Genomic DNA, 21,486 nt, shown 5'->3' on the forward strand with positions numbered 1-21,486 from the left:
GTTTGAGATAAATGTACCTGAAGACTGATGCTGTCTGAGTGCAAATCACAGAGGAGGCCATTCAGCCTATTATGTCTATTCTGGGTGGTCCAAGTGGTCCCTTGTCTGTTCTGTTCTCTTCAAAGTTATTTTTGAAAATGGTTCCGGGGCCTTTCATTCAGCACAGACCAGATCATAAATCACTTATTCTCAGTCTCGCTCTGTGGCGATTGCCGATCTGTGTCATCCAGCTGTCCTCTGCCCTGCCCACCATCATTGAGAGATAATGTTGGCCAGGACACAAGGGAGAGCTCTCCTCCTGAAGGTAACGGGACAGCTTTTAATGCCACAGACCAGACAAGCCCACCATTTAACATCACGTCTGAAAGAGAACATTTTATTCCATTAATATTTGTAATTTCTGTTAAAAGAGAATGATCAAAGTTCCTCTTGTTTCTCTCTGGCCACCTCCTACTAGAATGGTTTGTCCCCTGCTGTTTGACCCATGCTCACCGTTGTTGTCCGTGTGTCTCTCCCTGTCCCTTGTTTTCTTTGCATCATTTTTTAATCTCGTATTTTATTGCTCATGTTTCACTGCCACTCCCACACAAAAATTGGCAGTTACATAAATTTGGTGGATCAATCAGTTTGTTTCTGTGCTCTGTGATGCAATAAACCATTCGGCCCATCGTGTTCATACCAGTTTCTGGGGGAGCAATACTATTAGTCCCTTCATCGCTATCTCATTATAAAAGAGGGAAGTTGTTTTGAATTTTTGATAAAATTTGGTTAGTCCATAACCGAAGCTGCGTGTCCAATTCTAGTTACCTGACTATGAAGGTCCCAGAAAAGAATTGTTAGAACAGTCCCACTGATGATGAAGACACATGGAATTGAAGATGCAAAAATCTTGAGTAAAACATAAAGTCCTGGAGGATCTCAGCGGTCGGGCAGCATCTGTGGAGTCTGAACGAGGGTTCCAACCCGAAATGTCAGCCTGTCCATTCCCTCCACAGATGCTGCCTGACCTGCTGAGCTCCTCCAGCAACTTGTGTTTGCCGCGGATGATGGATTTAATTTACAAAATTAACCTAGGGTGGATGGGTTGTCCTTGTGTCAATGCGGAATGAGAGGAGATTTGATGGATGCATCCAACAGACAAAAGTGACAATCTTTTTTGTGCTTGAAGAGTGGCTTTGTCCAGAATTCAGGGCTAGTGGGAATAATGGAAATGGAGCTCGAAGGGAATAGCAGAGACCGAGGATATTAATTGGCATCAATATGGGGAGGGAGTGAGTGAGTGAGTGAGTGAGTGAGTGAGTGAGTGAGTGAGTGAGTGAGTGAGTGAGTGAGTGAGTGAGTGAGTGAGTGAGTGAGTGAGTATGCCACCGTGGTGGATATCAGACCCTTGCTCACACACTGGGACCACTGATAGAATGGGAGATTTGACAGAAACTGAAGGGTGAGCTGAGCAGAAGCCTGGCTGTGGAAGGCTGCTGACAGCAGGGATGAGATCACCATTTCAACATTATTCATGCAAGGTCACCAGAAACTGATGGCATCGTCCTTGTGACAACTTTGCATATTGTCAAGGTGCTTAATAATTGCAAATTGTTGCTGAAAGCACAGCCAGGGGCTGATAAAGGATCTCAGATCTGAAGCATTTAGCACTCTTTCTTTCAACAGGCCCTGCCTGACCCACTGAGTGCTTCCAGCAGTACCTGACTGTATTTCAAAGAAATAGTAAACCTGTTTTTTATTGTGCCTAAGGGTGTCCTGAAGTCCTTGCAACCAATGTGTTTCCGATATGTTGTCACTGCAGTAATGTGCAAAACAAGTGGGGTATGTAACCTCAGCTGCCCGACAGTTTAAGGGAGTGATGACAAAGTGGCAACTTCATCCCAGTCTCGAACACCAGGCTGCCAATCGCATATTACAGGCAATCACAATTATTTAGCCATGGCAACACAATAGAACAGTGCAGCTTAGGCACAGGCCTTGGGGTCCACAATGCCCAAACATGCCAAGATAAACTAATCTCTGCCTGTACTTGATCGATTTCCCTCCATTCCTGCATTTCCATTTGCCTATCCGAAAGCCCTTTAAATGCCACTATCATATCTGTTTCTCCTACCACCTCTGGCAGTGTGTTCCACAGGCACCCACCACCTCTGGCAGTGTGTTCCACAGGCACCCACCACCTCTGGCAGTGTGTTCCACAGGCACCCACCACCCTCTGCGTGCTTAAAAAAAGGTTTGCCCTGCACATCTCCTTTAAGCCTTGCCTCTCTTATCTTAAAGTTATACTCTCTAGTTGTTGGCATTTTAACCACTTATTGGGGGGTGGGGAGTCGGACTGTCTATCCTATCAATGCCTCATAATTTTATGTACTTCTATCAGGTCTCCCCTTAATCTCTGACCTTCCAGTGAAAATATCGCCAAATTATTTGAAATATACCACAACCCATCAATTAAAAACATGTTTACCGTCACTTCTCATTTTCCCAGGTACAGGAAAATACCTCCTGATCTGGACTTTTACAGTGGGATTGAATTCAAAGCCAGGATGTCAATGATTAGGGTAGAAAAGCCTGAGTGTCACATTACTGTGGGCACTGTTGCTGTGTATGTATTAGTCGCCACAGTTAGTACTGCTGCCCCACAGCTCCAGCTGCCCGTGTTTGAGCCTTGGCTGCTCTCTGTTTGCGCGTTCTCCCTCTGCTGCTGTTTTCTCCCACATCCCAAAGATGTTGCTGCTAGGTTAATTGGCCATTGTACATTGTTATTATGTCAGGTATGTCGCAAAAGAATCAAGAGCTGTAAAATGGAGACATGAGATCGCAAGAGCATGGACAGTGGCACAGGTGGTAGAGTTGATGCCTCACAGCGCCAGAGACCCGGGTTTGATCCTGACCTCCGGTGCTGTCTGTGTGGAGTTTGCACATTCTTCCTGTGACCACGTGGCTTTCCTCTTGGGCGTTCCTGTTCCATCCCACATTCCAAAGACGTGGGTTTGCAGGTTAATTGGCCTCTGTAAATTGACCCCCAGTGTGTGGAGAGTGGTTAAGAAAGTGGGATAAGAGAGAACTAGTATGAACAGATGATTGATGGTCCGCTTGGACTCGTAGGGCTGAAGGATCTGTTTCCATGCCATATCTTTCAGTCAATTAATTACTCAAGGAGATTGCAAATGTTGGAATGTAGAGCAAAGCGTGAAGTGTTGGAGGAACTCGGTGGAGGGAATGAACAGGCGTACTTTGGTGGATATGTGAGAGGATGGCATGAGAGGGAATGGTTTAACGCTATTAAGCCAGCACAAACCTAGATGGGACAAATGTTTCCTTCCTTGTTGTGATAATATGTGAGTAAATGTTGGCGTCCACTGCATGAAAGACAGATGGTCTGTTTGCGGTGATGCTTGGGGGGTAAAGAAATGTTGGCTTGATTCACTGAGAATGCTCCATATTCTTAAGTTGAAAGCTCCTGGGAATCTTTAACTGGAACAAACAGCAGAGAGTGCCCTGAATTAATGTGCCCTGAAGATCACATGTGTTTCATTCTGGGTTCAGTCTTGCTTTTGCAGGCTGGGTGCATCAGTGAAGCACTGAGGCAGTGTGGTACTGCTAGTGGTATTATCTTTCAGATGGCCCAGGCACACTTTATTTTGACGTGGAGTTGAGGAGCCATGTAGATTTTGTGGCCCAGATGCTGGCAGGGATAAAGCTGTCTGACTTTCTCTCAGTTTGCACAAACCTGATGGGATGAATGGCCTCAGCTTTGTGAATATTCCACGAAAAGCCTTTGTCAGTTTTTTCAAAAGATATAAAAGATCTGAGCACTATTTTGTAGATATTTTCACAAGTTCACAAGTTCTAGGAATAGAATTAGGCCATTCGGCCCATTGAGTCTACTCCGCCATTCAATCATGGCTGATCTCTGCCTCCTAATCCCATTTTCTTGCCTTATCCCCATAATCCTTGACACCCATTCTAATCAAGAATTTGTCTATCTCTGCCTTAAAAATATCCACTGAATTGGCCTTCATAGGTCTTTGTGGCAATGAATTCCAATGAGTTCCACAGATTAACTAAAGTCACTAAAGAAGTTCCTCCTCACCTCCTTTCTAAAAGAGCGCCCTTTAATTCTGAGGCTGTGATCTCTGGTCCTAGACTCTCCCATCAGTGGAAACATCCTTTCCACATCCACTCTATGCTTTTCATTATTCCATAAGTTTCAATGGGGTCCCCCCTCAAACTAAACTCCAGCGAGTACAGGCCCAGTGCTGACAAGCGCTCATCATATGCTAACCCACTCATTCCTGGAATCATTCTTGTAAACCTCTTCTGGACCCTGTCCAGAGCCAGCACATTTTTCCCTCGGATACGGGGCCCAAATTTGCTCACAGTACAGGGACTCACATTTTCTATGCAATCCCTGCTGATTATTGTCTCTCAATTTACTAATTTAGATTTCATAGTCGTTAAGTGATTGTTGTGTGGGGGACCTTGCTCTGGGTGAATGCCTGGCATATTTCCCACATTGGTACGATGCTTGCATCTCTAAAAATGCCTTAATGGCTCTGAAATGCTCTGGAAAACTTTTGGCATTCCTTCAAGTCATTAGAGGCACAATACAAATTCAGCCCCATCATTTGCTTAAGCTTCATTTGAATGGTGAAAAGGTACATGGGTAAGAAAAGTTTAGAGGGATGTGGGCTAAACGCAGGCGATTGGTTTTAGAATCAAAATGGGGATTTTGATTAGCATGGATGTGATGGGCATCCGGGAGAGAGGGCATTGTTGGCAAAGAATATGGCTTGGAATCCTCAACTTTAAGTCCAGACCCTGCTATAGGAAAGATGTTATTATTATATTACAGTAGTACAAGACTTTGGTGAGGCCAAACATGGAGTACAGTGTTCAGTTTAGGTTGCCCTGCTACAGGAAGTGTAACATTAAGCTGGAAAGAGTGCTGAGAAGATTTACGAGGATGTTGCCAGGACTTGAGGGCTTGACTGTAACGAGAGGTTGGGCAGGCTGAGACTTTGTTTTTTGGAGCTCAGGAGGATGAGAGGTGATCTTATAGAGGTGTATAAAATCACGAGGGGAATAGATAGGGTAGATGTACAGAGTCTATCCAGAGTAGGAGAAAACAAGAACTAAAGGACATAGGTTTAAGGTGAGACGGGAGATTTAATGGGAATCTGAGGAGCAACTTTTTCGTACTGAGGGTATATGGAACGAGCTGCCAGATGAAGTAGTTAAGGCAGATACTGCATCACCTTTGAAAAGACATTTGGGCAGGGGTATGTACAGGCAAGGTTTAGAGGGATATGGGCCACACATGGGCAGGTGAGACTAGTGTAGATGGGGCATCTTGGGCAAGTTGGGCCAGTGGTCCTATTTCCATGTTGTATGACTACGACCCCATGAAATCTTGTAGCATCCAGTTAAACGGGAATGGGCACCCCCCCTCAACACTACTCGCTATCCTCCCTCAGCTGATGAATTATAGAACAGCACAGTGCAGTAACCTTCTTTTCAACCCTTGGACTTCATCGACCACTGGTACTGTGGGCGCAGATTGTCTGGCAGTCCAAGAAGGCGGAGAGAGAAACGGGGGGTCATGCTTCAACTGTGCTTTTCAATGCTTTTAAACATTGAAGCGTGACCCCCGTTTCTCTCTCCACCGATGCTGACTGCCCCGCAGTGTGTTTCCAGCATGTTTTCTGCTGCTGTTTCTTCCTTGCTGACTGTGGCAGGGGCAGCTGGTAAGTGGTGCTCAGGTGGGCGCTGGGTCCGGGCACCTGAAGGGGCGTGCCCGCGTCCGGGGTGCGCGCACGTGTAGCAAAGCGGGTGGGGGGGTGGGGGCGGGGGCGCGCACGTGTAGCAAAGCGGGTGGGGGTGTGGGTGGGGGCGGGGGCGCGCACGCAGCAGCATTGTGTGTGTGTATGTGTGAGGCGGGGGCGCGCACCAACCCTCTGTCACTGAGAAGCAGACTCAAGCTGAGCCCAGATCGTGTGCGCACCGCCGGGCTCTGGGAATGCGAAGTGATGGCATCGTCGGCAAGCGAGGAGAAAGCTTTCCGGAGGTTCCTGGAGCTGCTACTGCGGGAATTCCGGGGGCCCCTGGGCGAAGACGACCCGCTGCCACTCCGGCCTGTGTCCAACCACATCACGGAGGACGAGGTGGAGGGAGAGTGCCTGGACCTGTGCCTCCAGCATCTCTGTAGATAGTTAAGTACCGATATCACACTTAAAATGTACAAGAGGCAGCGTTTGCATTGAACCGGGGGGGGGAACAATTGGGATGGGAGAGCGTGGTTTAAAGTATTTTGCAAGCGTCGCGAACTGAAGGTCAAGACGTCAAACAATATGCAGCTCTGCTTGCAGGGGGAAGGGCCGAGAGCAAATTAAATTTGTCTTGATGGCCAACTGGTGATTGTATTAAAATGTAATGCAATTGGAGAGGATTACAACAAAAAAAAAATGGAGAGTATTTGTTAGATTAGCGGGGCTTAAAGCGCCCTGATCTTTGTTGTGAAAGGAACGGTCTTTTTCATGCATTGTGTGTTGGAGAAACGCGAACATGACATTGAAAGCTCCGGTGTAGTAACCTGTAACAGTGGGGGGCTGGGCTGGGTTAGAGGGGGCTTGTATAGCGGGGAGACTGTGATAAATATACAAACAATTTTTGACTCCCCTTGCAGTCAGAGGCAATTGGAAAACCACAAAGAAAAGGCACATAGCATTGTGAGTATTTATCCGAGCTTATCCTAAACCACTAATTCGGAAAGGCTCAGCGTGACCCATCGGAATGACCGATTAATCTGCTGTTAGTTTTAAACCCGGCAGTCCCCAACGTTTGCAAGGATTCCCACATTTTAACGCGCATTTATTTACACAGACTGCAAACAGTAGGTTTTTTTAAAAAGAAGAAAAGTTGCAGTTGCCAGTGAAGTTGCAGGAGTGCGTGTTTCTAAAAGGCGAGTGCATCCTCGGAGTACACACTCTGACACTTTACAGAGCAGGCAGTAGCCGGTTAATGGGTCGCTTTGTGCCACTTACAGACACATATTACTGCATATTATTACTCCCCCACAAAAAAAGCGTGGCGAGACAGTGATCGATTAAAAAAAAAAATGTATGGCGAATGTGTTCATGTTTTAATGTTTGCATTCCGAGTTTTTTTTAATAATGTCAGGGCAGACTTGGCTCGCAGCCCGATCCCAATGAGATAGATCGTGGCTTCGCACTTCACTAACTGGGGAAATCCTTTGGTAGCAGGCAGATAAGTCAACGGCTTTAACTCGTCGGCGCATCCTTGTGCATTTGCTCAAAGCAGCGTGCATGGACGAATGGATTTCAGGGAGCGGACTCCTCTCGCAGTCGTCTCCTCTCACGGCGGAGACACATGATGCTATTACTCTCCGGCTGAGAGTTGTTCCTTCTGCCGTCTGAAACTGACAGGCGCGCCCCCGCCACTTCCAGTCATTTATCTCCGTTCTTGTGGTGATCATTGGTATCGTTTATATTGTCACCATTTAAAATCAACTGGACAATATATTACCAGTTAAGGGCAGGAATATTTTATTCACGAGAACAATTTTGTTACAAAGGTATAAGAAGATAACTGCAGATGCTGGTACAAATCGAAGGTATTTATTCACAAAATGCTGGAGTAACTCAGCAGGTCAGGCAGCATCTCAGGAGAGAAGGAATGGGTGACGTTTCGGGTCGAGACCCTTGAAGGGGTCACCCATTCCTTCTCTCCCGAGATGCTGCCTGACCTGCTGAGTTACTCCAGCATTTTGTGAATAAATACCTTCGATTTGTTACAAAGGTATTTCGGTCTTCACATTGTAAAGGTTATTTTTATTCCACTCAATTGACCCTTCACGATTTACCACTCCCCACCCCACACACTGAATGTGTTGCTTGTATTCGTTTAAATTCAACTGCATTTTTTTCTGCTCTGAATTCTTAGCATGGGAATTTATTTGGAATGTGTCAGAGACTAAAGATTCTCGCAGTGTCAGAGATTAAAGGCTCTCCCTTCTATCAGGGCTTGGAATGGGATTCGGGTCATTTGAAGGGGGGAGTTAGGAGACGCAAGGAACTGCAGATGCTGGAATCAAGAGCAAAACACAAAGTGCTGGAGGAACTTTACACTGTAGCTCGGTACACGTGTCAATAAACTAAACTTTTTAAAAACAGCATATGTGGAGGCAATGTTTCGAGTTGGGACCCTGCAGACTGAAACGTCGACTGTTCACTTGGGTTAGTTTTAGTTTAGAGATACAGCGCGGAAACAGGCCCTTTGGCCCACCGAGACCCCACCGACCAGCAAACCCCGCACACTAACACTTGTCCGACACACACTACCAAGCCAACAAACCTACAAACCTATGCGGCTTTGGAGTGTGGGAGGAAGATCTCGGAGAAAACCCACGCAGGTCACGGGAAGAACGTACAAACTCCGTACAGACAAGCAGTCGGGATGGAACCCGGGTCTCTGGCGCTGCAAGGCAGCAACTCTACATGCCTGACCTGCTGAGTTCCTCCAGCAGTTTTCTCTTTTGCTCGTGTGGAGAGTTAACTTTGGAATTTGAGACACCTTGTGAGTTGATCCAGATGCTGACCAATATTAACCCCATGAGCACACCCCCCTCACTGATGTCTTTTCATACACTTTCTCCACCCACCCTGACCCTATCGCCTGCAACTCTCATGCCAGCAGAGAATGTTGTGCATGTTGCATAGAAATGAAACGATGTTTGTGTACTGGGCAGTGACACTATCTCTGGGAGTGTCCGGTCCAGCTCCGGGGTGGCTAGTTTGCATGGAGTGTTCAAGCCCTCAAGCGAGGGCGTTTCGTTGAACATATCCTTGGAGATCTGAGACGTGGAACAATAGTCTATCCACCTGTGGAGTGCAAGGGCAAGGCAATCCTGCCGATGCTATTCCCTGCTTTCCTCATAAGGCTATTGTATTACACCAGCACAGCGTTGCACTCTTTCTTGGGAAAAATGCCAGTTTCCCCAGCAGCATGGTATCCGTACTGCTCAGTTATAACATACGTGTTATGGCACAAGAAGAGGTATATGGTCCATAATTCTACATCCACTCTTTGTAAACCAATCTGCGCACTCATTTCCCAAATTCTCCCTATGGCTTTTCACGTTATTTTCACTCGAATGTCTGGCCTATTGCGTTTGAAACTGGTCTATTTTCTATATAATCTTTATAGTTGGTGAGTTTCTGTTCATAGACTGTTAATAAACATCAAAAAAGGAACAGCATAGGAACAGGCAGTAACTGTTCGCTGCTTAAAAATAGGTTTTTCCTTGTATTGGCTTCGTATCTTTTGCAAAATCACTTTAAATCTACGCAGCATGGTCCTTAAACTATCCACTGATGAGAGCAAGGAACTGCAGATTTGGGAATCTTAGGCAAAACACCAGAGAAGTCGCCTGTTCATTCCCTCCACAGATGTTTCCTGCATCTGTGGAAGGAGCAATATCTAGCATTTCAGGGACGTCTATTTATCGGAACTGAGAAAGAGGGAAAACAATAGTTATAGTGTTATTATAGTGATAGTATCATTGTGAAGTTTACGGAATATTTGATATATTATTGTATATTTATCTAGAAAAATCATGAGCACATAGTGCAAATGAGAAAATAAATGAAATGCAAAATGTGGTGTTACTGCTATAGGGAAAGTGCAAAAACATCCAATCAAGTAGATTGGAAGATCGGGAATTCATTCTTAGCATATGAGAGGTCTGTTCGAGAGTCCAATAACAGTGGATAAAAGCTTTTCTTGAATCGGGTAGTAGATGCCTTCAAGCTTTTGCATCTCCTTCCCAACAGGAGAGGAGAGAAGGGATGGCCAGGGTGATTGAGGTGATTGTTTTGACACCATTTTACTGACATCCTTATCTCCTTCCTATACTCTGTCTCATCATTGTTTGAGATCTGGTCTACTATGGTGGTATCATCTGCAAACTTGTAAATGGAAGTAGAAGTTGACAACATGGTCATAGGAGCATAGTAGGGGGCTGGAAACGCAGCCTTGCGGGGCACTAATGTCGAGAATTATCATGGAGGATGTTTTGTCTATCTTTATCGACTGCGGTGTATGGGTCAGGATGTCAAGGATCCAGTTGTGGAAGAGGGTTGCTGAGTCCTGGGTCCATATGTTTGGTGATGAGTTTGGGAAAGTGGGTGCAAATAGAATTTAACTTGGCCATGTGCAAGGTGTAGAATATTTGGAAATTAAACCAGGGCAAGACATTACACAGTGAATGATGGGGTCCGGGGAGCAAACATTGGTCCCTGAAAGTTGGGATATAGCTAGACAAGGTGGTGAAGGTGGCATACGGCATAATTGCTTTCATTGTTCTCAGCACTGGGTGCAAGGGTTGGGACACCATGTTACAGATGTACAAGACTGCATCTGGAATATTGAGTGCCATTCTGGTCACCTTCCTATACGATATTTAGACTAGAGGGGGTGCAGAAAAGACTGTCAAGCACTTTGCCAGGACTCACATGCTTGGGTTTTAAGGAGAGGTCTGGTCGACTGTTTTCCCTGGAATAAATGAAGCTGGGGGGTGACCTTATAGAAGTTTCTAAAATCATTAGATAAGGTGGGGTGTCACAGTTTTTTCCCCAGGGTTAGGGGTCTAAAACTAAAGGGGGCAGGTTTAATCTGCGAGGGGAAAGATTTGACGTGGACCTAAGGGACAGGTTTTTCCACACAGAGTGGCCAGTATCTGGAATAAGCTGCCAGAGGAAGCTGTTGAAGCTGGTATAATTACAATGTTTAGAAGGCAAGGGACAGGTACATGGATAGAAAAGGATTAGGGGGGATATGGGGCAAATGCAGGCAAATGGGACAAGCACAGGAAGTCACCTTGGGACAAACAAATGGGACAAGCACAGGAAGTCAAATGGGACAAGCACCAGGAAGTCACAGGAAGTCTGAAGAAGGGTCTCGACCCGAAACGTCACCCATTCCTCCTCTCCCGAGATGCTGCCTGTCCCGCTGAGTTACTCCAGCATTTTGTGAATAAAAGTCACCTTGGTTTGCATGGCTGAGTGGAAATTCTGTTGCATTTGATTCTTGGTGTAAACCCATCTTTCTTGTCCAGGTATGTATTGTCAAAGTTATGACGGACTTTTTTTTACATGTAGATGTTAGCTGTGATCCTGCAAATGTATTGAACAATAATATTCTTCTAAGGCTGTTGAGGTGTGTTTCTTTGTGACAGTCAAGTCAAGTCAAGTCAATTTTATTTGTATAGCACATTTAAAAACAACCCACGTTGACCAAAGTGCTGCACATCTGATTAGGGAAAAAAAAAAAGAAACATACAGTGACCTTCTGCAATGTACTTGGCTTGTGGCACCCTGTTGCACTTTCCAATTATTCCTACTAGAGGGCGGTGTGTTTCAACAAAGGGTTCTGGACATTCATGTGTTGACCATGCCTGGAGTGGCAGGTAGATGTGTGCAGCCCATGGAAAACCTCGCTGTAGCTAAGGTCCAGTCATATTCCAGTCACCACTCCATTGCACCAAGCCTCAGTCTCCACCTGCCTCAGAATTTGCGTTGTAAATACACAGCTCGAGGGCCAACATAGAACATTACAGCACAGGAACGGGTCCTTCAGCCCACAATGTTTGTGTCGAACATAATGTCTAGTTAAACTGATCTCATTTGCTGTACATGATCCAAATCCCTCTATTCCTTCCATCCAAAAGCCTCTTAAATGCCATTATTGTATTTGATTCCACCATCATTCTCTGTGTAAAAACAAAACGCCCTGCACATCTTCATTAAACTTTCCTCTCATCTAATAGCAATGTCCTCTAGTGTTGGACATTTCTACCTGGGGGGGGGGAAGGTTCTGATGTTCTCCCCTATCTATGTCTCCCATAATTTTGTATACGCATCTCATCAACAGATCTCATCAAAGCCACGCATGCTCTCCAGTGTGTAACCTGCAGAGTAGCCAGAGGCATGGGTAAAGTATTCTTAACCACATTTGACTCTTCAGCATTACATCAATTTGGCAAAGCTCAGTGCTTGTTTTTATTTAGTGAGAGCAAGCTCCTCACTGTCTACTGAGGCCCCAGGGCAGCACTGAGGTAATGGTGCGTTGTTGGAGCTGCTGTTTCTTGGATGATGACTGTAGGATCAGCGTGTCACCGCAGGGGACCGAGAGGATTCCACTGCTGAGCAGATGAATTCTACCCCCTTCTGACCTCCTCCAGCCCAGCCCTGAGACAACCTCGCTGAAACAGATTGCCCTCCATCGCTCATTGCTGCGCGCAGAAACTACTTCAGTTATTATAAGTTTGGACTCCTGGCCTTCATTCAGCAGGAGTCAGAAAGGGCAAACCTGCGTTTATGCCGCGCTTTAGATATGACCAAATGTCCAAAATGTCAGGCGTCCAAAGCCGGTGATGTACTTTGTGGGAAATGTGGTGGTAGGTGCACAGGAAGATCCCATAGGTTTTGTGGATCATTGTAAGACGGTTTCTCTTGCTGACAGGCAGACCTGGGCACTTGGAAGCCACCTGAACATGCAAGCAGGGCGTCGATTGAACATCGGTAGAAACCTTTTGCATTGCAGGCATCAGGGTGTGGTCGAATCTATTTGAAGCTTTTAAATAGAACGGAGATGAGGAAGAACTTTTTCAGTCAGAGGGTGGTGAAGGTGTGGAATTCTCTGCCTCAAAAGGCAGTGGAGGCCAGTTCGTTGGATGCTTTCAAGAGAGAGCTGGATAGAGCTCTTAAGGATAGCGGAGTGAGGGGGTATGGGGAGAAGGCAGGAACGGGGTACTGATTGAGAGTGATCAGCCATGATTGCATTGAATGGCGGTGCTGGCTCGAAGGGCTGAATGGCCTACTCCTGCACCTATTTAAAAAAAAAAAAAAAAAAAAAAAACTGCAGGCCCCTCCCCCCTACCCTACCAGTCCATCAAATTCAACCCAAGACATTTTTGTTGGCTATCTAGCACCTGATTTCAAACACTGCACCCGAGTTCTAAACTTTGGAATGTCCCCCTAAACTTTTCAGCCTCTCCGACTCTCTCCTGCTTAAAGATGCTCTTTAAACGCTTTCCTTTCACAAAGTTTTTGGTTGCCTCTTCTGAAATGCACCAGGTTTTGTCCAATGATCGCTTGCATGAAGCACCTTTGGACCTGTTCCATTGTTAAAGAGAGATGCAAGGAACTGCAGATGCTGGAATCGTGAACAAAATACAAAATGCTGGAGGAGTTCAGCGGGGCTGGCAGCATCTGTGGAAGGAATGGACAGACGACGATTCAGGTCGGGACTCCTCCTCAGACTGAAGGATCCCGATCCAAAACATCATATATCCATTCCCTCGACAGATGCTGCCTGCGCCACTGATTTCCTCCAGCATTTTGTGTTTTGCCGATGTTCAAGATGGTGTTTATGTGCAAATTGTTAATGACTATACGGAGCAGTTGTAATTTCCTCAGACGGTAATCCCCCCCTCCCCCCCCAGGGGAGGATGCATTCCATCAGAGGGATGCAGCCCTCAGGGACCCTGGTTCTGACATTGAGAGAGGATTTCAAGCGTTGGAAGCCGCATGCACGATAATCGGGAGCAGCTTCCAAACTGCTACAATTAAATATAGCAAATGCAGTACAGCTCACAGATCAGTGCCTTGGGTGATCTCAAAGGGCATTTTCATTCCCAGTTATAGCTCACAGGCTGAAAAGGTATTCTGGCTGATAGATCGCATGCTGAGAGCCTCAGAGAAAATGTATTAGAGTGAAGCTAAATACCTTGATCTGATTGTTCAGATATAGCTTTAGTCAGACAAATATCAGGAGGTTCCTCGTGCAGTCTCCCATTATCAAACTTCCCACTGGGTTAGAATCCGAGAATAATGTGACACAGAATGACATTCAGACCATTAAGTCTGTGCTGGAGACACAAGGAAATTGCAGATGCTGGAACCTTGCATGAAACACAAAGTGCTGCAGTAACTCAGCAGGTCAGGCAACATCTGTGAAGGAAAGTGTAGGCAACTTTTCAGGTTGGAGCTTTCTCTGGTCCAACTGTTTCCCAAACTCGATGCATATTTTATTTCAATTTCCTTATGAAGGCAATGATTGAATCTATATCCATCAAATAGTACCTTCCCAACTATAACCATAAAGTCCTTAAGACATAGGAGCAGAACTAGGCCATTCAGCCCATCGTATCTAATCCACCATTCAATCATGGCTGATCTATTTTTCCCTCTCAACCCCATTCTCCTTCCCGAACCGTTTGACACCCTTCCCAACCAAAAACCTATTAATCTCTGCTTTAACAATACCCAATGCCTAACCCTCCACAGCTGTCTGTGGCAATGAATACCTCAGATTCACCACCCTTTGGCTGAAGAAATTCCTCCTTGCCTCTATTCTAAAACCACACATCAGCCGCTCCTGCTTCTTCTGGCTCTCACATTAAATCTGTGTCCTCTCATCACCAGAGGGCCACTGGAACTAAATTCTCTTGATTGGCTTAATCCAAACCCATCCTCAATTTGACCAACTTTGCTATCTGGTTTCCCCACCACCAAAAGTAGAGGAAATATTGCATTTCCTCTCGGTTTAAGCAGTGTCCTGGGGAATCTCCACAGGGTCTAAGTTCTTTTCAGGTTTCAAGAGAATTGAGTAAATACTTCCCAGGGGAAACATTTGTAAGAATCACAGAGGGGGAGCAGTGAATTTGCTGAGGAAGCTCACATGGAGGTGTTATTTTTTTAACGTTTTCTGAAAGTTTACTTTTAGTTTTAGAGACACAGCGTGGAAGCAGGCGCTTTGGGCCAATGAGTACGGGCTGATGATCCGTACACTGGTTCTATCCTACACACTAGGGACAATTTATAGAAGCCAATTAACCTGCAAACCTGCACGTCTTTGGAATATGGGAGGAACCCGGAGCACTTGGATAATAACCCACGAGGTCACAGGGAGAATGTACGAACTCCGTACAGACAACAGCCTTCGTCAGGATCAAACCTGGTCTCTGGTGCTGAAAGGCAGCAGCTTTACCGCTGCACCACCGTGAGGCCCCTAAAAGTTCTTCAAATTATTAAGGTTTAAGACATTTGTAAGGTTTAATTGAAGAGCCCTTTAAATTGTCACAAAATACTGTCTGTGATGCAGGGATGAACAGGGCGTAAGTGAGAGGAGTGTTAGGTACATTGACCCCGAGCCAAATCACCAGAGTTGGGGGTGGAGAGTGTCCTCTGGAAGAAGAAATGAGCCAGAGGCAGCTTTGAATCAGGAGATACAAAAAAAAGGGATGCAATTGCAAGGAACAGATGGTGATAAAATAACAAAAGGATCTGGGAAACAGAAGAGTTGCACAGCGCGAGATGGTGAGAAACGGATTCTCCAAATGGGCTCAACTTTGAAGATCAAGTTAACGTTTAACACACAATCAGAGGCCCCCAAAACCAATTACCTGGTCAGTCCTCCTTGTATTGTGGTGGGTTTGGTGCAGAATTATAGAAATGTACAGCACTAATGGGCCATTCAGCCCATTGTATTGGTGCAGGTCAGAAGTGGACTAGGTTACCACCTCTTCCTAGCTCCCGATGGGTAGCCCTGAGTATTGCAGCTCTTCACATGCTCATTTGGCTACCTCTTACATGTGGTGAGGATTTCTGCCTCCAATACCCTTACATGTAGTAAATTGCTGCATTCGCTGACAGAACCCTTGACATCACAACTGGACTGTGGCTATTCACTGGACTCAAGGGCTTGCTTTTCAAGAGAGGAGAGTTGAGCGTTCTTGTATTCCTAAGCCTCTGCAGCTGACTGGCTGTCTTCCATTACATGCTCCCTGCAACCTGCCTCCAAGCATTTAGCCTTTTGTTCTCTTAACTCCCGGCTTGCTGTCTGATGTTGACACGCACTATTATGAATAGCCTGAAGATGGAGATGCAGGAGACTGCCGTTTCTGAAATCTTGAGCAAAATAAAAAAACTTTCTGGAGGAACTCATTGGGTCAGGCAGCATTCTCATTTTGATACAAAACTACTGGCCCCTGAACCACAGATGATGGTTAATAAAGGACTTTTAAGGGATTACCCTCAGTACCACTGAACAAACTCCTCCGCCATCTCCATTCCTCCAGTAGCTGAGTCAGGGTTGGGATGTGTGGTTGGGTTTAGGGCAGGGGATCCATACCCCTCTTCATTATATACCCCATTTGCACCTTGACTGGCAGGTAGTTTAACTTAGAACATACAGCACAGGACCAGGCCCTTCGTCCCCAATGCCTGTGCCGATCATGATGCCAGGTTAAACTAATCTCCCCTGCCTGCACATGATCCATATCCCTCCATTCCCTGCATATCCATGTGCCCTCTCTGGGTCCAATCTGATTCCCATCCTTATTGCAGCAGCGTGGAAGTTGTTCTCTTGCCATTGTGATCTGATCCACACCTAGCCACGGATCATCATGCAATGATAGGATGCTCTTGCCCAGCACTTGGCGATGTTGGCACGAAGGGCCGAATGGCCTACTCCTGCGCCTGTTGTTTATTGTCTATTGCAATTGGGCCACTCTCGGGCTAAGATATATATTCATTTTGGTAGACAGGAGCTGATTAGGGATAGCGTGGTCTTGTACATGGGTGATCGTGTCTTCCAAATTGGATTGAGTTTTTTTAAGAAGTAACCAACAAGATCAACAAGTGCAAGGACGTGGACTTTGCTTATATGGACTTTACCAAGGGCTTTGAAAATGTTCCACATGGTTGACTGCTCTGGCGGTCAGATCGTATGAGATCCAGAGAGAGCAAGCAATTAACCAATTTGTCAAGCAATTAACCAACCAGATTTGTCTTCCTGGAAAGAAGTGGTGGAAATGAAAAGTGTTTTTTTGGACTGGAGACCTGTGACAAGTGGTGTGCCTCAGGGATCGGTGCTGGACCCGTTGCTGTGTGTCAACAATTATATCAACAATTTGGAAGTGAAGGTGCAGGGCATTATTAGTAAGTTTGCCAATGACACTAAAGTGGGTAGTATTGTCGATAGTAATCGATAAGGTTATCAAAACTTACAGCAGGTTCTTGATCAACAGAGCAAGTAGGATGAGGAATGATAAATGGAGATGAATACAGCTGCAAGGGTCCTGGGGAGTGATGTAGACCACAAGGATCTAGGAGTACAGTTAATAGTGCCTTGAAAGTGGCATCACAGCTAGATAGGTGGAGGATGGATGAGCTGGATGATCAGCCATGATCATATTGAATGGCGGTGCAGGCTCGAAGGGCCGAATGGCCTACTCCTCCACCTATTTTCTATGTTTCTATAGGTAGGCAAGAAGGCTTTTGGTACATTGGTATATTGAGTATAGAAGTTGGGGCATTATGTTACAGTTGTACAAGACATTGGTGACGGCACACATGGAATAGAGTGTTCAGTTTTTGTCACCCTGTATATTGGAAGTTTAGCATTAAGATGGAAAGAGTACAGAGAAGATTTATGAGGATGTTGCCAGGACTTGAGGTGCTGAGCTATAGGGAGAGATTGGGCAGGCTGGGATTTTATTCTTTGGAGGCTGAGGAATAACTTTACAGAGATGTATAAATATAAAAGAAGGGAATAAATATGGTAAACATAGAGTCTATTACACAGGTAGGGTAATCACAACCAAGGCACGTACAGCATGGAAACAGGCCCTTCAGCCCAACCCGCTCATGCCGACCATGTCGATGTTTAAGGCGAGAGGGGCAAGATTGAATACAAACCTGAGGGGCAGCTTTTTCACTCAGAGGGTGGTAGGTATATGTCAGAGGAGGTCAATGAGGCAGATAATATAACTGCATTTAAAATGCACTTGGACAGGTACATGAGCAGGAAAGATTCACGGGGATATGGGCCAAACTTGGGCAGATGGGTCTCGCGCACATGAGGCATCTTGGACAAATTTGGCTGATGACCTCTACGACCTCCACACAGCAAGTTTGGACTAATAATCCACTCTTGGCATTGGTTACAGCCAGCTTTGTGCCAGATCATAATATATATACATTAAAGTGAGGCAGCAGCTCCAACCATCATGCAATTATAATGGAGGTGACTTTGAAAGTTTGGATTTTACTGACATTCATTCAAAGCGAGGGTCCATTAGTCTGGAGGTATATTAATGTTTCCAGGATGTTCTGGGACAGGGAAGGGAATCTAATTGCTGGCATTAACTATATTTGGGTGGAGAGCAGAGGAGAAGAGCTAATAGCCGACAGACATCCTGGTTACTTGGGGAGAAGATTTGTGAAGGGTTTGTGTTATTTCCCTCGGCCAATGCACATTAGCTGGACCCTGATCAAATCTTGCATTTTTTAATATCCGTGGTTTTGTGTCTCTTGCCAAGTGACGGATTCAAACAGGAGCCTGTAATTTGCCTAAAGAGACCAAATGAACCGTTTCAGTTCCGTACATGCAAAGTAGTCGTCAGTTTTTTCTTGTTCCTTTTGGTAAATATCTAACATTTAATCTTCAGTCTGAGGCACTGTTTTCTGGAGCTTCCAACCACAACAGCAGATCACTTTGAATCTCTCCTCCCAGTTGAAAAGAAACCTTTTAGGAAAGCTTTGGGCTGAAATCCTTCCTTGGCTCTGTCAATAAGGGCACCTCTCTTCCTTATATTGTCATCTCCACTCCTCAGTTCAGAAGCCCTGTACCCCTTAGAACCAATACTGAGTTTCCCAGCTCGCAATATTCAACCAGTCAATGGCTGTGCAGTGTCAGGGTCTCTGTGCAAAATGCTCTGGAGAGTGCAAGGTTCCCTATGCCTAAAGATCCAGTACGGGTGGTGCCCGGTCAAAATGCCAGCTTGGAGACAGATGCTGGAATCTCGAACAAAACACAAAGGGCCGGAGGCAGCATCTGTGAAGGGAATGGACAGGTGATGTTTCGGGCCAGGCCCCTTCTTCAAAGATATCTGCTTGGCTGACTCGTCTCAGGAGTCTGAAGGTTCTGGGGTCAGGACCTACTCCGGAGACTCCAGCTTAAAAATCCAATCTGACTTTCCAGTGAGGATTTGTGTAAGTGTCTGAGGAACTGATTTTTCTATGAAACATCAAATCAAGGCTCTCTGTAATTTTCGCTGGACCTAGCTTTGGAGAGAAGCGGAGGAGATCTTCAAATGGACCAATATTTGTCCCTCAACATTCCAAAGATCTATCATGTCCTGTTGTTTTGGCAAACTGGCTAGCATTACAATTTCCACAGATCACAACAGGAAGTATCCTATCGGGATGCATCACAGCTTGGTGTGGCAATTGCTCTGGCCAAGCCCACAAGAAATCAGAGTTAGTTGTGAATCACACAGACCAGCTTCCCTTCATCCACTCCATCTCACACTGCCTCGCCAACACAATCAAGGATCATTTATACCCTAGTCATTCTCGCTGTTCTCCTCTCCCATCACACGGAAGATCACATGGCGGTCACGGTGGCGCAGCGGTAGAGTTGCTGCCTTACAGCGAATGCAGCGCCAGAGACCAGGGTTCGATCCCGACTACCGGTGCTGTCTGTACGGAGTTTGTACGTTCTCCCCCTGATCTGCGTGGGTTTTCTCCGAGATCTTCGGTTTCCTCCCACACTCCAAAGACGTACAGGTTTGTAGGTTAATTGGCTTGGTAAATGTAAAAACTGTCCCTAGTGGGTGTAGGATGGTGTTAATGTGCGGGGATAGCTGGTCGGCACGGACCCGGTGGGCCGAAGGGCCTGTTTCAACGCTGCATCTCTAAAGTAAAGATATAACAGCTTGAAAGCACATACCACCAGATTCAGGAACAGTTTCTTTCCCACTGTTAGACTACTGAACAGATCTCTCATATGCTCGGGATGAATTTCCCAAACTTCCAATCTACCTCATTGCGGCCCTGAACATCTGCACTTCTCTGCAGCTGTGACACTATATTCTGCACTGTTTATTTTTCTCTTTTGCACTTCCTGATGTATTCATGTGTGGTATGGTTTGTCTGGTTAACGCACAAACTGAAGCTTTGTATCAGTACACATGACAATAATAAATCAATACCAATACCAACGATGGCAGAGTCAGCTCTCACCACACCTTTCAGCAGGTATCCAGGTGTTTTCCACTCCACAGAAATACAGGACCTCCCAGCATCCCATCTGTTCTCGCTCTTGCTTAGATTAAACTCTTTTTATTTGAGGAACATCACAGGCTATCACTCGGTGGATTTTTAGATTTAGATTTAGAGATACAGCGCGGAAACAGGCCCTTCGGCCCACCGAGTCCGCGCCGCCCAGCGATCCCCGCATATTAACACTATCCTACACACACTAGGGACAATTTTTTTTAACATTTACCCAGTCAATTAACCTACATACCCGTACGTCTTTGGAGTGTGGGAGGAAACCGAAGATCTCGGAGAAAACCCACGCAGATCACGGGGAGAACGTACAAACTCCGTACAGATGACGCCCGTAGTCAGGATCGAACCTGAGTCTCCGGCGCTGCATTCGCTGTAAGGCAGCAACTCTACCGATGCGCCACCGTGCCACCCATAGTTTGTATTGATATTGGTTTATTATTGTCACGTGTATCAAGATACAGTGAAATAACTTGTTTGCATGTTATCCAAGCTTTCTCTGCTGCATCTGCTTTCAAGATAAGGCTTTCCATTCTAGGACATCCAAGATGTTTATTTAGTAAACGTGGTTCCTCCTGCTGCCATAGATGGATCCCACACCCATGTCTCCTCCTTGTCCCATAGTTCTGCTCTTGCTCAACCTCCCCCCCCCAAACACAAGGATAGAGTTCCCCTGCCCCTCACCTTTCTCCAAACTCCGCATCCAAAACATCCTCCAACATTTACATCACCTCCAACGTCATCCCACACCAGTCACATCTTCCCATTCCCCCCCCCCCCCTTTCCGCCTTCTGAAGACACCACTCCCTCTGCAACTCCTTGGTTTCACTCACCCCTTTCCAACCAAACCACCCTCTCCCCAGGTACCTTCCCTTGCAACCACAGAAAATGAAACACCAGAACCTATACCTTCTCCCTTATCTCCATCCAGGGACTCCAGCAGTCCTTCAGGTGAGATGGAGGTTCATGTACACCTCTTGTAACCTCATTTATTGCATCCAGTGTTCTCAATGTGGCCTCCTGTACATTGGTGAGACCAAGAGTAACACGTCAACCGTTTTGCTGAATACTTGATCTCCCAGTTGCTAACAATGTAATTCCTCTTCCCATTCCCATACTGACTTTCCTGTCCTGGGCCTCCTCTTTTGCCATCATTAGGCTGCACATAAACTGGAGGAACTGTACCTCTAATTCCGCTTAAGTAATTTACAGCCTAACGTTATGAACATTGGATTCTTCAATTTTTCATAACCACAAACACTCTTCCCCTTCTTTCCCCACCCCCACTGTCATTTTCTCCACCTCTCTCCCTTGTGCGCCACCTGTA

General features: G+C 45.9%; 1 protein-coding gene across 3 annotated transcripts in view; it reads left to right on the forward strand.

Moving 5' to 3' along the window:
* The window catches only part of ppm1e (protein phosphatase, Mg2+/Mn2+ dependent, 1E), a 108,123-nt gene that overhangs the window by 1,808 nt on the left and 84,829 nt on the right, over positions 1-21,486 (forward strand). For 2 of the 3 annotated variants that reach the window (XM_078422619.1, XM_078422621.1), the window contains exon 1: positions 5,932-6,214. The exons of the other annotated variant lie outside the window; for it this stretch is intronic. In XM_078422619.1, the coding sequence (XP_078278745.1) occupies positions 6,033-6,214 (182 nt within the window). In that variant the 5' untranslated portion in view covers positions 5,932-6,032. Of the gene's footprint in view, positions 1-5,931; positions 6,215-21,486 lie in introns of those variants that run through there. 3 annotated transcript variants of the gene reach the window in all.

This window comes from Rhinoraja longicauda, chromosome 26 (assembly GCF_053455715.1).
Source record: "Rhinoraja longicauda isolate Sanriku21f chromosome 26, sRhiLon1.1, whole genome shotgun sequence".
Lineage (NCBI taxonomy): Eukaryota > Metazoa > Chordata > Chondrichthyes > Rajiformes > Arhynchobatidae > Rhinoraja > Rhinoraja longicauda.